Source organism: Mesoplodon mirus (genome assembly GCF_964341445.2).
Source record: "Mesoplodon mirus genome assembly, chromosome: 10".
NCBI lineage: Eukaryota > Metazoa > Chordata > Mammalia > Artiodactyla > Ziphiidae > Mesoplodon > Mesoplodon mirus.
This window is the reverse complement of record NC_138986.1, coordinates 87,530,148-87,549,103: the sequence shown is the minus strand read 5'-3', so window position 1 is coordinate 87,549,103 and position 18,956 is coordinate 87,530,148. Positions and strand designations below refer to the sequence as shown.

The 18,956-nt window shown below is 38.8% G+C and overlaps 1 protein-coding gene across 1 annotated transcript in view; it reads right to left on the bottom strand.

Annotated features, from left to right (window-relative positions):
• Nucleotides 1-18,956, bottom strand: part of COL19A1 (collagen type XIX alpha 1 chain) — a gene marked incomplete at both ends in the record, with an annotated part of 335,692 nt that overhangs the window by 212,439 nt on the left and 104,297 nt on the right. The window contains one exon of the mRNA XM_082634300.1: nt 2,431-2,484. Within this exon, the coding sequence (XP_082490426.1) occupies nt 2,431-2,484 (54 nt within the window). The remainder of the gene's footprint in view (nt 1-2,430; nt 2,485-18,956) is intronic.

Below are 18,956 nucleotides of genomic sequence, written 5' to 3'. Positions count from 1 at the left end.
TCCCGTTGCGGAGCACAGGCTCCAGAAGTGCAGGCTCAGCAGCCATGGCTCACGGGCCCAGCCGCTCCACCGCATGTGGGATCTTCCCGGACCGGGGCACGAACCCGCGTCCCCTGCATCAGCAGGTTGACTCTCAACCACTGCGCCACCAGGGAAGCCCTGCTGGAGTTTTTGTTGTTGTTGTTTTGGGGTTTTTTTGCGGTACGTGAGCCTCTCATTGTTGTGGCCTCTCCCAATGCGGAGCACAGGCTCCGGACACGCAGGCTCAGCGGCCATGGCTCACGGGCCCAGCCGCTCCACGGCATGTGGGACCTTCCCGGACTGGGGCATGAACCCGTGTCCCCTGCATCAGCAGGCGGACTCTCAACCACTGTGCCACAAGGGAAGCCCAATTTCTCAAGTCTTAACATGAAAATTTAGCAACTAATTATTGAGAACTTACTGCAAACATCTACTAAGCACTAGCGACTCCAAGAAATGGTCTTTGCTCTCATAAAGAGTATGATAGAAAGAACCAAAGCACAGGCAAAGCCCTCAATTCTGTGCATTTTGTAGAACACGCTGTGAAAGGAGTCTTCCTTTAAACACAATGCGAACCACATCACCCCACACCCCTAGCCGGAGGAGGAAAGGCGAGCACGCTCACAGAGCACTGCCCACGCCTGGGCTCTGGCTGGGCTCCCATTGTGTTTTCCCTGCATTGTCTTACATGCAGCTGGCAGTCCAAACACCTGAATGAATTCTTCAGGTTTCATCGTGCTTTTCAAGACTGTAATCCTAATTAATCTTAGTAATATCTTTGTATTAAATGTTAGGGCACTGCAGTGATGGGGACTTCAGGATCTAGTCTAAGGCTGTCACCTTGCAGACTCTGAGAAGTGATTTTCTCAACTAGTGACAGAACTGGGACATACACCGGGCTCTGACTTCTCACTGTAGATCTCTTCCCACGACACCAGGATCTCCCGTGACAGGGTCGGTGGGTGGGAGGGAAATTAGATGCTCTATTAAGTGTACGGGCCAATGGTCAGGACATGCAGCATCCTGATGTGCTGTAAGGATGCAGAGAAAACGCAAGACTCCCTTAGCTCCAACCATTGGTGCAGCTCCCAGTCTCTGGTGGAGAAAAGTCCCTTCGAAGAAGACAGAGACAAGAAGGATGTCATATTAAAGATGTGAATGGGGCTTCTTAGGAAGTAGGAGAGTAAAGCTGTGGGGGGCTAGAGCCTCAAGCCGACGGTAGTTAGTAGAGCTAACTCCTGGGATGTTTCTCTCCCGCTCCCAGAATCCCTCTTACTTTGTCCACAGGCCCCAGGGACTACAATGGTCAGCCTCCCTTCCCACTGTGTGCAACCATACACTGCAGACCAGATGGATTTCATAGCACCTCTAGGGCATTAGGGAACTGGATCTAGCTTCCTTATTCTTTTATCCAGACAGTAAGTAGTACGGTCCTTCAGAACCTTTCTGAAACACTTTCATGCAAATGAATAAGGGAAACTGTAAGAAAAAAAAATGTTCATTGTGGATACCTGCCTTAGTGAAGTTAGTATATCTACAGTAAATGGTACATCTGATGTCCTGAAGGGGGAGTAATCTACACTTAGAGGAAAGCCCAGATTTGGTCAATCCTCTGAACTCCATCATAAGAACCCAAGTGAAGCTCCGGGGGGACAGCTGTCCTGGGCGGGGGTCGGGGGTTGGGTGCAGGGGAGGACTCAAGGATGTTCCCTGGGACAGGGACAGGAGCCCTGAGGTTGGGGAATAGGTGCAATGGAGAGGGAGCGACACAGATACACATGGTTCCCTCCCTTCTGCCCTTTCTTCTCATCACTGAGATCGACCTCTGCAGACCCCTCAGTAGATGGAGATTGGGGGTAAGATGAAAAGTAACTTGGGTAAGAACACAGGTCACAGCAGAATACAGGCAAGAAGAAAGAAGAAAGAGAAAGGAAGATAGAAGAAATGCAAGCCAGAAATAGCAAGGAAGAAAGGGCTGTGAAGGATGAGTACACATACGAGGCGTCTAAAGCCAGGGAACTACCTGGTCGTTACGAAACTAAAAATTCTGGTGCCGCATGTGTCCTTCAGCCGTTTCCTAAGAAGGTCCTCATTAGTTTTCTTTAGCACCAGAAGCTGGCCGAGGACCACATAGCTCCCCCTACCCGGTCTGTTTCATGCTCTTTGGCCCTCTTTTGGGCAGGATTGTCACTGTCCCTGTAAAGTTTTTTAAATAAATAAAGTCAGTGGCCTTTAAAAAAAAATACTGGGGCTCCACTGAGCCACGTAAAAAACGACCTTGATTCTTGACTTTGCAATGACTGTGGCTAGTTCTTCCAAGCATAGTCAAGTCTCAATAGCATTAGATAGTTAGCATATTTCAGCGGCAAAATGTTAACACAATGTTAGAGAAAAGAAAGTTAGGCTTACATCTTGCCCATTAACTCCGGCCAAACCTGGATCTCCTTTTTCTCCTTGTGCACCCTAGAAAAAAACAATTTATACAATGAAAAATGTTACATCTGAAAACCTTTACTAAGAAAAAGCAAGGAGTTGCCGTTGTTAGGCTATTTATAGCAACATGATTACTTTGCTAATCCCTTGAAAGAAACATTTATTAAAAAACAATTCTGAGTCCTAAAACCGAAGAGAAGTTTAAAGGTTCAAAAAAAGCTGCATAAAAATGATTAAAGAGTATAAATAGAACAAGGATTATTTATTTTTTTCTATAAGCAATAAAGAATTTCCTGGAGGGCAATTTGGCAATATATATCAAGGGTCTTAAATCTGCTCATGTCATTGGGCCCAGTGATTTTGCTGCTAAGAATGTATCCTAAGGAAATAATCAGAGATGAAAAGTTTTAGGCAGTAAGATGTAGAGTGCAATGCTATTTATAGTAGTAAAAAGAGAAACATACTAAATGTCCAATAATAGGGAACTGGGTAGATAAATTATGGTATATAGATACAATGGAATAAGCTACAACCATTAAAATCATGTTTATGAATTTTATTTTATACTACAGGAAAGCTCTCACAATATAAAAAAGTAAGATACAAGTATTTGATTACCAAATTTAGTGAATAAATGTTAATCAATATCTATTTTTATTACTGTAAAGTTACAAATGTTCAAAATGGCCACTAATACCATTGTTGACGACACATCTCATAGCTGCATATATTTTTGTCTGATTACTATCTGAAAGGTATATACTTTTATTGGTATACCCTGCATAGCTATAGTATAATTCAAAAAATTTAAAAAAAATGCTTGTCTACCTGAACATCCACCTACCTACCTGCGTATAAATCTACCTATGGGTCTTAGAAACGCTATTGGAAGAAAACAAATCAGAAAAATAAAAATAAATAATCTATGCATGCTGTGACTATGGACGATTTTATTTCCTTCAGTATACTCTTCAGTGTTTTTCAATTTTTAAACAATAAACATGTATTATTTGTATAATTTGTAAAGTGTTTAAAAATAAAAGAATATATTGTGTAGAAAGAACTCATTCAAGTTCCAAGTGGATCACACATCACTCTGTGTGTGTATAGTAGTAACAGTAGTAGTAGTAGTTATCTCTGCTTTGTGCCACTAGGGTGATTTTATTCCCTTTTTTATATATTCCTTTGCTCTTCATTTTTTTAAGGCAATAAACATTATTTTTATTTGCAAAAAAGAAAAGCAAGCACCTCCTGGGCCAAGATGGTGGAGTAGGAACCTGAGCTCACCTCCTCTCCTGGGTACAACAAATTTACAACTATTTATAGAGAACCTACTAATGAAGACTAGCAGAAGGGATCTTCTACAACTAAAGATATAAAGAAGGAACCACAACAAGACAGATAGAAGGGGTGGACACCCAGACCCATACCCCTGGGTAAGTGACCCACAAACAGGAGAATAATTACAATTGCAGAGATTCTCCCCAAGGAGCAAGGGGTCTGAGCTCCATGTTGGGCTCCCCAGCCTGGTGGACCTGCACTGGGAAGACGAGCCCCAGAACCTTTGGCTTTGAAGACCACTGGGGATCACGTTGGGGAGAGCCATGGGAGCTGTGGGAAATAGAGACTCCACTCTTAAAGGGTGCACACAAAATCTCACATGATCTGGGACCCAGGACAGAAGCAGTAACTTGAAAGGACCCTGGGTCAGACCCACCTGCTGATCTTGAAGAGTCTCCCAGAGGAGAAGGAGGCAAGTGGAGCTCACCCTGGGGACACAGACACCGGCAACAGCCATCTGGGGGAGCTCATTCCACCATGTTGACACTGGCACTGGGAAGCACAATTGTGGAATCCTCCTTCTAGCTTATTAGCCCCAGGACCCAGACCCACACTGGCTCAACAGCCTGTAGGTGCCAGTGCTGGGACGTCTCAGGACAAGCAACTAACTGGGTGGGGGCAAAGCTCACCAGCAAGCAGGCTGCCTTAAGACCCCCTGAGCCCACAGCTGCCCCTGGACACATCCCTGCCCACCAGAGGGCTGAAGATCCAGCTCCACACACCAGTGTGCAGGCACTAGACCTGGGACTCCCAGGGCCCTGCAGCCAGAGACCTGGGGCCTGGCCCCACCTACCAGCCAGCCTGCTCTAGCTTCAGGACCAGCCTCACCCACCAGTGGGGAGACACCAGTTACAGGACACCCTGGGATCCAACCCCACTCACCAGCAGGCCAACACCAGCTGTGAGACACCATAGGCCACTCAGCCAGCTGCCCCAGGATCTGACCCCACTCACCAGCAGGCTGAAACAAGCTTCAGGACACCCCAGACCCTAAAGCCAGCTGTGCCAGGAATTGGCCCACTCTGGGACGCCTGGGCTCTGCACCTAGAGACCCCAAGACCTGGCTCTGCCTGCCAGTGGGCAAGACAAGGGTATGGGATTAAGAGATACAAACTACTATGGGTAAAATAGAAAAGCAACAAGAATATAGTGTACAGTACAGGGAAATATAGCTATTGTTTTGTAATAACTTTAAGGAGAATATAATCTGTAAAAACACTGAATCACTATGTTGTACACCTGAATCTAATATAATATTGTAAATCAACTATACTTCAATTAACAAAAAGGAAAGCTGGGTTGGCAATAATTTTTCAGACAAAATAGACTTTAAAGCTGTAAACAAGAGACAAAGAAGGACATTACTTAATGATCAAGGGATCAATCAAAGAAGAAGATATAACAATTGTAAATATATATGAACTCAACATAGGAACACCTATATACATAAAACAAATACTAACAGACATAAAGGGAGAATTGTAACTAACACAATAATAGTAGGGGACATTAACACTCACTTACATCCATGGGCAGATCACCCAGACAGAAAATCAATGAGGAAACACTGGCCTTAAATGACACATTAGATCAGATGAATTAAACAGATATATACAGGACATTCCATTCACCAAAAAAAGGAATACACATTATTTTCAAGTGCACATAGAACATTCTCCAGGATAAATCACATTCTAGGCCACAAAACAAGTCTCAATAATTTTAAGAAGATTGAAATTATATCAAGCATCTTTTCTGACTACAATAGTCTGAGACTAGAAATTAACTACAAGAAAAAAGTACAAAGAAAACACAAACACGTAGAAGCGAAACAATATGCTATTAAACAACCAATGAATCACTGAAGAAATCAAAGAAGAAATGAAAAGATACATGGCGACAAATGAAAATGAAAACACAATTATCCAAAAATCTATGGGATTCAGCAAAAGCAGTTCTAATGGGGAAGTTTAGAGTGATACAAGCCTACCTCAAGAAATAAGAAAAAGCTTAAATAAACAACCTAACCTTATACCTAAAGGAACTGGAAAAAGAAAAATGACCAAAATCCAAAATTAGTAGGAAATAAATAATAAGATCAGAGGAGAAATAAATGAAATAGAGACTAGAAAACAATAGAAAATATCAATGAAATAAGAGCTGGTTCTTTGAAAAGATAAACAAAATTGATAAACCTTTGGCCAGACTCATAAAAAAAAAAAAGAGGGAGGGTCTAAATCAATAAAATCAGAAATGGAAAAGGAGAAGTTACAACCAACACCACAGAAATATAAAAAGGATCGTAAAAATTACTATGAACAACTATATGCCAATAAAATGGAAAACCTAGAAGAAACGGACAAATTCCAAGAAATGTATAATCTCCCAAGACTGAACCTGGAAGAAATAGAAAATATGAACAGACCAATTACCAGTAATGAAATTGAATCAGTAACAAAACAAAACAAAACTCAAGTCCAGGACCAAATGTCTTCACAGGTGAATGCTACCAAGCATTTAGAGAAGAGTTAACATCTATCCTTCTCAAACTATTCCAAAAACTTGTAGAGGAAGGAATGCTTCCAAGCTCATGCTATAAAGCTAGTATCACCAGATAAAGATATCACAAAAAAGAAAGAAAACTACAGGCCAGTATCACTGATGCAAAAATTCTCAACAAAATATTAGCAAACTGAATGCAACCATAGATCAAAAGGATCATACATCATGATCAAGTGAGATTTATCGCAGATGCAAGGATGCTTCAGTATTTGCAAATCAGTGTGACACACCACATTAACAAATTGAAGAATAGAAATCATATAATCATCTCAATAGATGCAGAAAAAGTTTTTCAAATTCAACATCCATTTATGACAAAAACTTTCCACAAAGTGGGAATAGAGGGAACATACCTCAACATAATGAAGGCCATATATAATAGGCCCACAGCTCAAATCATACTCAACAGTGAAAAGCTGAAAACATTTCCTCTAAGATAAGGAAAAAGCCAAGGATGTCTTCTATCACGACTTTTATTCAAGTAGTATCGGAAGTCCTACCCACAGCAATCAGACAGAAAAAGAAATAAAATTATCTGAATTGGAAAGGAAGAAGTAAAACTGTCACTGTTTGCACATGACCTGATACTATACGTAGAAAACCCTAAAGGCACCACCAAAAAACTACTAGATCTCATCAATGAATTCAGTAAAATTTCAGGATACAAAATTAATACACAGAAATCTGTTGCATTTCTATACACTAACAACGAACTATCAGAAAAAGAAATTAAGGAAACAATCTCATTTACAGTTGCACCAGAAAGACTAGAATACCTAGGAATAAACATAACTAAGGAGGTAAAAGACCTGTACTCTGAAAACTGTAAGACACTGATGAAAGAAATTGAAGATGACACAAAGAGATGGAAAGATATACCATGTTCATGGATTGGTAAAGTTAATATTGTTAAAATGACCATACTACCCAAGACAATCTACAGATTCAATGCAATCCCTATCAAAATACCCAAGATATTTTTCACAGAACTAGAACACCTAACCCTCAAATTTATATGGAATTAGAAAAGACCCCATATTGCCAAAGAAAGCTTCCAAAAAAAAAAAGCTACACATATCACATTCCCTGACTTCATACTACAAAGCTACAGTAATCAAAACAGCATGCACAAAAACAGACACACAGATCAATGGAACAGGACAAAAAGCCCAGAAACAAACCCACTAACCAATAGTCAATTTATCTATGACAAAGGAGGCAGGAATATACAATGGAGAAAAGACAGTCTTTTCAATAAGTGATGCTGGGAAACCTGGACAGCTATTGTATATGTAAAAGAATAAAGTTAGAACATTTTCTCACACCATTTAGAAAAATAAACTCAAAATGGATTAAAGACCTTAATGTAACTCTGGAAACCATAAAACTCCTAGAAGAAAACACAGGCAGATCACTGACATAAATAATAGCAATATCTGTATGGATCTGTCTCCTAAGGCAAAGGAAACAAAAGTAAGAGTAAACTAATTGGAACTAATTAAACTGAAAAACTTTTGCACAGCAACAAAAACAAAAAAACAACATAATGAATGGGAGAAAATATTTGCAGATGATATGACTGATAAGGAGCTAATATCCAAAATACATAAACAGTTCATATAACTCAATATCAAATAAAAAAACAACCCAATTAAAAAATGGACAGAAGACCTGAATAGACATTTTTCCAAAGAAGACATACAGATGGCCAACAGGCAATGAAAAGATGTTCATCTTTCAATGAAAAGATGTTAGAGAAATGCAAATCAAAACTACAATGAGATATCACCTCACACCTGTGAGAAGAGCTATCATCTGAAAGACCACAAATAATAAATATTGGCAAGGATGTGGAGAAAAGGGAGCCCTTGTACACTGTTGGTGGGAATGTAAATTGGTGCAGTCACTGTGAAAAACACTGACTGTATGGAGGTTCCTCAAAAAACTAAAAATAGAACTACCATATGAGCCAGCAATTCCACTCCTGGGCATATGTCTAAAGAAAACAAGAACACTAATTTGAAAAGATGCATGCACCCCAATGTTCACAGCATTATTTGCAATAGCCCAGATATGGAAGCAACCTAAGTGTCCATGAACAGATGAACAGATATAGAAGATGTGGTGTGTACACACACACACACACACACACACACACACACACACACACTGGAATACTACTCAGCTGTAAAAAAGAATGACATTTTGCCACTTGCAGCAATATGGAGAGGTCTGGAGGGCATTATACTTAATTAAATAAGTCAGATGAAAGACAAATACTCTATGTTATCACCTATATGTGGAACCTAAGAAAATAAAACGAATGAATATAACAAAACAGAACTAGAAAACAAACTAATGGTTATTAGTGGAGAGAGAGAGGAAGTAAGGGCACCACAGGGCTATGGGATTAAGAGGTACCAACGACTATGTATAGAACAAATTAACTACAAAGATATATTATACAGCACAGGGATATATAGCTATTATTTTGTAATAACTTTAAATGGAGTATAATCCATAAAAATATTGAATCGCTATGCTGTACACCTGAAACTAACATAATACTATAAATCAATTATACTTCAATAAAAAAAAGAAAAAGAAAAGTACCTGATTTTAAGAGATAATATTTTAAATATTTTACAAGTAGAAATACACATGTACAGTCCCAATTAAGTGCCAGCAGCACAAACCACCCCAAAATGTGCCACTTTGGCATGTGGACTGCATTGAGCTAAAGGCAATTAAGCCCCATAAGACTCCAGAACAGCTTTTTTCCCTCTCCCTTAATGGCCTAAAAGAATTTAATAGGGGGCTTGGCCCAGGAACAGAACTATTACCAGAGATAACTTTGTATCTGAAGAACTGTCTACATGACAGGCAAACATCTGATTACCACACACATGCCCTTCTCGTCCTTCTGTGAGTTGTCTTCCTCCCCTTCCAAGCCTGGCCCATCCCACTCCTTAGGTCTGATGGCAGATAAGCCTCAACTGCCTGACTGACTTTGGGCGTCGTATTTTTATGGGGCTCTGGTACTAAAACTTTCTTTTTCTCCTGTTAGTCTATCGTATGTCCATTTAATTATTAGACCAGTCAAAGAACCTAGAAGGGAAGAAGGGAAAAGTTTTCTACCCCTACGCAATCATCTAAGACTATGCATTATTACCATATTGAAAACACAGGAAATGAAGAAAAATAATTTGATTACTTGCAATACAAGAAATACATATAATATATAGGATAAACAAAAGGCCACACAAACATTCAGTGAAATACATTCAAGATATAATGAAACTGAAGATGTTAAACTGGAAATGGAGGGTAAGGAGATGCTGCAGAGCTGGGCTCTCCAGGCTCGTAGCTGCTGGTCACACATGGCTATTTAATAAAATTTAAAATTCAGTTTTTCAGTTTCCCTAGCCACATTTCAAGTGCTCAGTAGTGCCGACTATATTGGATTGTGCAGGATAGAATATTTACATCACCACAGAAAATTCCACTGGACCGTACTAATCCAGAGAATGGCGTATATGACAGAAAGCAAAATAGAACTTAAGAGGTTCAGAAATACCCAGAAGAAAATATCTAGTAAGGGGATCCAAAACAACACAGTGTCTAGATATCGATATAAAATGTATTCTGCACAAGTTAATAGAATAAACTGAATGCTTTGACACAAGAAGACAAATATAATTCCACAGATATCATCATTGACTTTCAGAACGTAACTAAAAATGAATACAGTCTTTATTCAAAATTAATTGTTCTCATAGACAGAAAGCATAAGCAACTCTAAATATTAAAGAGAAATGTGCCTACAAGGAAACCTGCAACTTGTCAGTTATAAAAGTTAAATAATAATAACAACAATAATATAAAGAACAGAGCTGATAGTCTGATGGGGTTTATGCGGCATGGCAAGGGCACAAGAAATGTGGCAGATGGCTAAAGAAGAAACATGCCACTTCAAATTGATCAGTGGCAAAAATCTGCAATCAATTTTAAAAAATATTACTTTTAATATAAGAAGTAGGGGGGCTTCCCTGGTGGCGCAGTGGTTGAGAGTCCGCCTGCCGATGCAGGGGACACGGGTTCGTGTCCCGGTCCGGGAAGATCCCACATGCCGCGGAGCGGCTGGGCCCGTGAGCCATGGCCGCTGAGCCTGCGTGTCCAGAGCCTGGGCTCTGCAACGGGAGAGGCCACAACGGTGAGAGACCCGCGCACCGAAAAAAAAAAAAAAAGAAGAAGTAGGGGCCATGGTGGTCAAATAAGGTTCATTAAAAAAAAGTCATTTACTTTATTATTATCACTGTCACCAACCCTACTATAATGTTTACTATGTGTCGGGCACTGCTTTAAGCATCCTGCAATTCTATGACAATCTGGGGTAAAGATACGATTATTACGTTCATTTTACAGATAAGGGAACTGAAGACAGGGAGGTTAAGTAACTTGCCCAATGTCACACAACTTAAAAGGGGCAGGATCCTGATTCAACCCAGGCACTATGGCTCCACAATCTGCACTCTAAAACTATTAAGCTCATTTGTTTTTAAAACAGACTGGGGATAAGCAAAAATACAATGTAGAAGTCTGGTTTTCTGCAAAGCAGGAGGCAAAGTCTCTGACAATGCCCCTCAGGGTAAGAAACAAATATCGGCCAGGAACTATCGCTATTGATGAGCTTGTAACTGGCAGAGGACCTCCCAATCAATCTCTCTCTCTCTCTCTCTCTTCTCTCCTATCAAGATCTTACTCTTGGCATCATTGACAATTCTTCCTTGTGAGGGCTCTCCTGTACATTATAGGATGTTTAGCATCATCCTGGCCTCTATTCACTAAGGGCCAGTAGCCAGCCTCTCCTGCACGCTACCTACCTTCAGTCTTAACAAATAAGATATCTCCAGATATTAAAATATCTCCAGATATTGCCAAATTTCCCACAGAGGGCAAAATTGTCTTCAGCTGAGAACCACTGATATACATTATGAACATTTCATTTCATATTCATGACATGAAATGTTAGACTGAAAGAATATGCTATATAAACACCATGGACCTTATTAGGAGTAAGTGCAATCTTGCATTAAAGTGAATTCTGGATGGGTTAGATAGCCCACTTGAAAATAAAAATGTTAAAGGAGCAGAAGAAAATGTAAGTGAAACAGCTTAGAACTCATGGTGAGTAAGGTGTCTCTAAGTATAGAAACAAAAAAAAGAAATTCATAAAAAATAATACATTTGACAAAATACTAATTATAAACTTGTAAGGCAAAAATATAAACTAAAGGGCAAGTGACAAAATGGGAAAAAAAGCATCATATGGTGGCTTAATGGTTAACATCATTAATACACAGAGCTTTTAGCATTCGTAAGAAAAAGAATAATATACCAACTGGTAATTGAGCAAAGGACACATCAGGCAATTACCCACGAGGAATACAAAAGAAATGCTAGACGACAATTACAAATATTTTAACTGATATTAATTCATCAGGTTATATACTGGGACTAGGTGAGCTCTAAAGCTTCGTTATTGTAAATTCTATCATTCTTTGAAAGCAGTGGGAGTTCTATATTCAGACAGAAAAAAAAAAAAAGATATTCAAACATTGCATACTTAAATCCCAAACAAAGTTGACAATAGTAACCAGCTGTTCTTTTTTTGTCCATTGAGAAGAAAATGATTGAAAACAAAACTACAGCATTGGGGCTTCCCTGGTGGCGCAGTGGTTGGGAGTCCGCCTGCCGATGCAGGGGACAGGGGTTCGTGCCCCGGTCCGGGAAGATCCCACATGCCGCGGAGCAGCTGGGCCCATGAGCCATGGCCGCTGAGCCTGCACGTCCGGAGCCTGTGCTCCGCAACGGGAGAGGCCACAACAGTGACAGGCCCGCGTACCACAAAAAACAAAAGCAAAAACAAAAACAAAACAACAACCAAAAAAACTACAGCATTAATAAGCCAGAATTAAAGAAAATTTGACATAAGAAGTTGTTAGAGAGTAGTTGCATTTAGATTGTTTCTCAGTGTTTGGATAAATTCAATTGCAGAAGATTCAAAAACAAAACCAGGGCTTCCCTGGTGGCGCAGTGGTTGAGAGTTCGCCTGCCAATGCAGGGGACACGGGTTCGTGCCCCGGTCCGGGAGGATCCCACATGCCGTGGAACGGCTGGCCCCGTGAACCATGGCCACTGGGCCTGCGCGTCCGGAGCCTGTGCTCCGCAACGGGAGAGGCCACAACAGTGAGAGGCCTGCGTACCGCAAAAAAAAACACAAAAACACCAGTAGAACATCTTTGGAGATTTCTTTGAAAATATAATCATTCTAGTCTGACAAAACTTAAATGCAATCCCAACCAAAGGAAAGAGGATACATGGAAATCAGATTACATTTAAGATTTTTCCCATACCCATTTTTTGATGAAACTATTTTCAAAACTATACCAAAATTTATGAAATAATGCCATTTGCAGCAACATGGATGGACCTAGATTATCATATTAAGTGAAGTAAGTCAGACAGAGAAAGACAAATATTATATGATATCACTTATATGTGGAATTTAAAAAAATGATACAAATGAACTTATTTATAAAACAGAAACAGACTCACAGACATAGAAAACAAACTTACAGTTACCAGAGGGGATAGCAGGGGTGGGTACCGGGAGTAGATAAATTAGGAGTTTGGGGTTAACATGTACACACTATTATGCGTAAAACAGATAAACAACAGGGACCTACTGTACAGCACAGGGAAAACTATATTCAATGTCTCGTAATAACCTGTGATGGAAAAGAATCTGAAAAAGAATGTATATGTAACTGAATCACTTTACTGGATACCTGAAGCTAACACAATACTGTAAATTAACTATATTTCATTAAAAAATGGCTTAAAAAACTATACCAAAATTTAATATCCTTCGAAACAAAATCACAATGCCCTGGTATGCAAAATATTGTGTTCAGGTAGTGAAACTCTTTTACAGAGTTTGGATTAATCTATTGTTATGCACAATGCAGGTAGTTATTAACATTACTGATATTTCAATAGATAGTAGCAATAATACACTGGCTTCTATTCTGTGTGCTTTACTATATGCCAGGCTCTGTGCCGTGCACTTTACATAGAAAGGGCTCGTGATACTTGTAGCAGTAACTCTGCAAGTTGCATGTTCTCATCCCCTTTTACTGATGATAAATCAGTAGCTCAGAGGACATATGTAACTTTCACACACACAAAGAACTCCTCCCACTATCCCAAGTTATTTGCTGTTACTCTGACCTCACAGGGACTTTCCTTCACTTGGTGTAATTTACCTTGTACCACATGCCCTAGGCTCAACTCTCAGCTGAAGCTGTGTTCAGTTCCTATGGACTCTTAGATACTGTCAACATCTAAGGGCGGGGTGGGAGGGGGGAATTCAAGATCCCTGAAGCAATCCTCCACCAAAGGGTAACTGGAGTCGATGGATTAATGTGTCAGCTTCCTGTCCTATAGAGAGACAACTGTAAAGCACATTCTACAGGGTTCCTCAGGGATCCCCAGCACGTCTCAGCCTCAGTTGCCCACAATGATAAGCGGCTAAAAATGTGCCTTTTTTTATTAGCTTTTCCCCATCCCTTTACTCCTGCTTCTTGAGACCCCTGTTAAATAAACTACCTGCTTCTAAGTCAGGAGAAGCCAAGTGAAAACAGTGTCCGTCAGACCCCAGTGTCTTCATTTTTGTCCGCATTCTTACTTCATCCACTCTTCTACCACTACTCTGAACACACGTGTTCTTCTGTCTCTCTGACGGAGCCAACCTCGAGTCCAACTGTCCACCTTCTCTCTCGTTCCTCAGCTGCTGACCAATCCTAGAGGAAGTCACACAACTGGGCCGATAATGCCATGATAAAATCATGATCACTAACCTCATTCTAGGTCCTTACACTACTCCATTTCCTTCAGACCCTCGGTGTTAAGACTCCTGCTCTTAACCTCGGGTGAGCATGGGTCCCACGGAGAAAACAGATGCTGTCACACAAACCGTCCCTTAGCGCCTTGAAATCTACGAGTTCACTTACATCGATACCGTCCTCTCCTCTATTCTAAAGCACGGAAGAATCGTTTCACCCTCGTTCCATCCCCCTGCTCCCACTGAAAGAGGCTGTTGAACCTTCTATGAAAACAAAACCTCTCACTTCCCTCTCCTGTTGGTCTCTGCTTCATCTGCTCCTTCTATTTTCAGATAAGCTTTGGAAACAGGCTCTGATACTTCTTCTCTGCATTCTGTTACTTCTCACTCACTTTGCAGGCCACTCCAGATTGACTTGGACCCTCCCTGTTACTCAAAAACCGCTCATGCCAAGGTCTCAGGTGACCACCAGATGTCGTAGTCTTTTTTCTCCTTTGACCCATCGGTAGCATTTGATATCTTTTTGACCAAACCCTCATAGAAATAACTGCTTGCTGAGACACTATATTTGTTTGTTTTTTATTCTACTTCAGTAGCCGCATTTCCTCATTTTCTTTTTTTGCTGCATCGTCTAAATGTTGTTCTTCCACAGGGATCTGCAGAAAACAGCTTCTTCTGTTTTCCTTTTCAGCAGACTTTCCCGGTATCACCTCTACTTTTATAGCTAGAGTCACCATCTATATGCTGATGAGCCCCAAATTTGTACTTCCAGCCTAAATATCTTTTTAACAGATTTATTAAGGTATAATTTATACACCATAATATTGACATGTTCAGTTCACTGAATTTTAGTAAATTTATATAGTTGTTCCATCACCACCACAACTCAGGATTAAAATACCCTCACCCGGAAAAGTTCCCTTGTACCCATTTGTAGTCAGTTGCCCATCACAGCTACAGCCCAGACAACCACTGATGTGCTTTTTGCCTATATTTTTGCTTTTTTTCTAGAAATTTCATATAAATAGCACAATACAATATGGAGGTTTTTTATTTTTCGGTCTGGCTTCTTTGACACAGCATAATTCTGTTGCTACATGGATGAGTAATTCATTTCTTATTTCTGAGTAGTGTTCTTTGTATGCCTATATCACATTTTGTTTATCCACTCACCAGTTTCCCATTTTTAGCTATTCTAAATAATTCTGCTATGGACAATGGCATAAACATCTTTGTGTGGACATGGTTTTTATCTCTCTTGGGTAAATACCTAGAAGTATAATAGCCAGGTCACATGGTTAAGTGTATGTGTAACTTTTTGGGAAACTTCCAAACCAATTTCCAAAGTGCCTGTATCATTTGCCATTCCCATCCTCACTGTAAAGGTGTCAAATTACTACTCCTCCTCACCAGTAGTTGGTATTGTCAGTCTTTTTAATTACAGCCATTCTAGTCAGTGCATACAGTTATCTCATGTGGTTTTCACTTGCATTTTCTTAATAATTAGTGATGTTTTATGTGCTAATTAGCCATTCACATATCTTCTTCAATGAAGTATCCATTCAAGTATTTTGCCCATTTATAATGTCTGCCTGTCTTATTACTGCATTTTAAAAGTTCTTTGAATGTTACGTATGCAAGTCATTTATCAGATACAATTCGCAAATATTTGCTCCCAGGATGTGGTTTGGCTTTTTATTTTTGTCAAAGTATTTTTAAATTAAAAAAATTTTAACATATTTATTGAGGTATAATTAACATATTGCACATATTTCATGTGTGCAATTTGATAAGTTTTGACGTATGTATACAGCCATGAAACCATCACAACAATTAAAATAACAAACATTTGTGTGGTCTTTTAAAATTTGTTTTTTGCATTTTGTTAGTGACTATGTTGAGCGTTTTTTCATGTGTTTTTTTGTGATCTTTATTTTTTGAGTGTTCTATTCAAATAATTTATTCATTTTAAAATTTGGATTGTTTAGTGTTATTTATAGATTTTGAATAAAAGCCCTTTATCTTGTATGTAATTTGCAAAGATTTTCTCCAGTGTGTGGCTTGTCTTTTCATTCTCTGAGCAGAGTCTAAGAGATAGTTTTAATTTTGATAAACTCTAATGTAAGAACTTTATCTCTTATGGATTGGACTTTTAGTGTCATATCCAAGAATTTATAAATAAACTCATTTATAAATAAGTGGATAAATGTAATAGATAACATGGAAGATATGAATTGAAATTCTTCCTTTTTGACATGAATATCTAATTGTTCCAAAGGTTTTGTTGAAAAAATTATCCATTATCTGCTGAATTATTTTTGTACCTGTATTGAAAATAAGTTGTACATATATTTTTGGATTCTATACTTTGCCATTGGTCTATTTGTCGGTCATTACACTAACACTACACTTTCTTAATTACTTTATCATAAATGTTGAAACCAGGTAGTTTTAGTCATTCAGTTTTTTTTTTTCCATTGGCTATACCAGGTCATTTGTATTTCTGTATGACTTTTAGATCATGTTTAATATAATTATCAATAATTACATCCTTCTACCTTATAGATGTATTTTATGTTTCATATAACATTGAACAGCACAGGTTTGAACTGCCTGGGTCCACTTACATGCAAATTTTTTTCAATTGTAAATATGTACAATACTACAAAATCTGTGGTTGGTTGAATCTGTGACTGAGGAACTGCAGCTACAGAAGGCTGATTATAAATTTATACCAGAATTTTCAACTGCACAGAGAGTTGGTACCCTTAACCCCTAGAGTTGTTCAAGGGTCAACTGCGTGTGTGTGTGCATCAGTGTAAACCTTTAACAAAATAAATTTAATATGGGGACTCTCTGATTTGTGTTATTATCTGGTCTATTGAAATGGAGACAAATCCACTCAATATAGGAGATCAGAAACAATTAAAACACACTTCTTTTGTGAATTGTTAAGGCTCAAAGGTTTCAAATAAATTTTCAATATAATTAATTTTTCAGTTATTTAAACCGTTAAAATATCTTGTTTTCCATTCATTATTAAGAATCAATAAGTTAAGAAATATCGTTTTAAGCAAAATCCCTTTGCCTAAATGTTGTAAATTTGAAAATTAAAAGAATACACCTGCAGCATTCACTTGACTCTTGAACAACAAGGGTGTTAGGGGCACTGATCCTCTGAGCAGTGGGAAATCCACATGTAACTTCGAGTTGGCTCCCCATATCTGCTGTTCCTCCATATCTGAGTTTCCGCCTCCGTGGATTCAACCCTCCACAGATGGCATAGTACTGTACTATTTACTGTTGAAAAACTCCGCAAGCGGACCCACACCGTTCAAGGGTCAACTGCACTACTAACTCACATATATATATATAGATTAGTTAATGAAAGGCAGTTACAAAAAAGAACTTTTCTTTTCCAAATAAGAAATTCTTTTCTAACTTAAAGTTATCTGTGACTTATCATATTAATATAGCTTACAATCAGTACTAATTAATGAGGATGATAAAGATGTGACTGATTATGTCTCTAGCAGCTAAATATATACTGAGAGATGTGATAGATTCTTAGAAACTGCCAAGCCAGAGCTTAATGTTCCAGTTGTGATGTAGTGAAGTGAGTCTGGTGCTGGGAAACAGGAGGCCTGAGTCCAATTACAGGTGTCTCTACAGCTGTGTAAAGTCTTTACCATTATTGGCTTTTGGATTTTTAACTAGGAAAAGCAAATAACTTGTAAACCTACCTGAATACTACTGTTGCAATGCTGAGATGGAAGAATGTATATGTAAAGTGTTACATTTTGAATTACATTCCCAAGATTCTTTTAAAATAATGGCTTCCTGAGGCTCTAGGAATGAATAGAGATAAAGGCTGAGACAACTGCGCATTCAGAGACAAGTGCCCCTGCTTTTCAAAGTCTCAGAAAGAGTCTGTCTTGATAAACTTATTTGTTACATCACAGATGGTTCAAAATTCTCTTATCTAAATGGATAGGAGCCAAGATTACTCACCTAACTGCATTTGTCACATAAACCTAATTATGTTATCTCTCCAAGGAGGAGAAAGAACTTAATCTAACAAAATAACTTTTATAAAATCAGCTTATATCAATTTCCTTTAATAACTAAAAATGCAGATCTATTGATAATTATATTGTAAATTTAATTCGGTTCATATTTCATATAAGAAGAACAGATCCTCTTTCAAGAAACACTCTCACTGATGTATCACAAGCCATTTCCAAGGTCTAGTTGACGGTCCACTATTTTAAATAATTTTAAACACAAAATGTTAATATAATTAAAGAATCTAGATGGTCCTTGGAGTTCAAAATAGCAAGAAGTGGTTTATGCTTTGATTTACTAACAAAACTATGGCATAATTCTGGTTAAACAAACACATGGTTTTATACAAGCTTAAGTCATCCATTATTAAGTTGCCTTAGCCGTGGCTGCCCAGTTAACTGGCTAATTGCTAGGCTAGGAAAGCCACCCAACTGACATTTGTATGAGGTCTAAATTCAAGACTCTCTTCTTGAAAGCTAAATCTTCGGAAAATCCACTACTAGACAGTAGTGTTTTATGTTTGCTAATGTAGCCTCTGAATTTCCAAGTTTCTTAGAAACTGATTCTGTGGTACAGGGACAAAGGAAATATTCAAAGAACTGTTGTCATGACTTCTACAGATACTAAC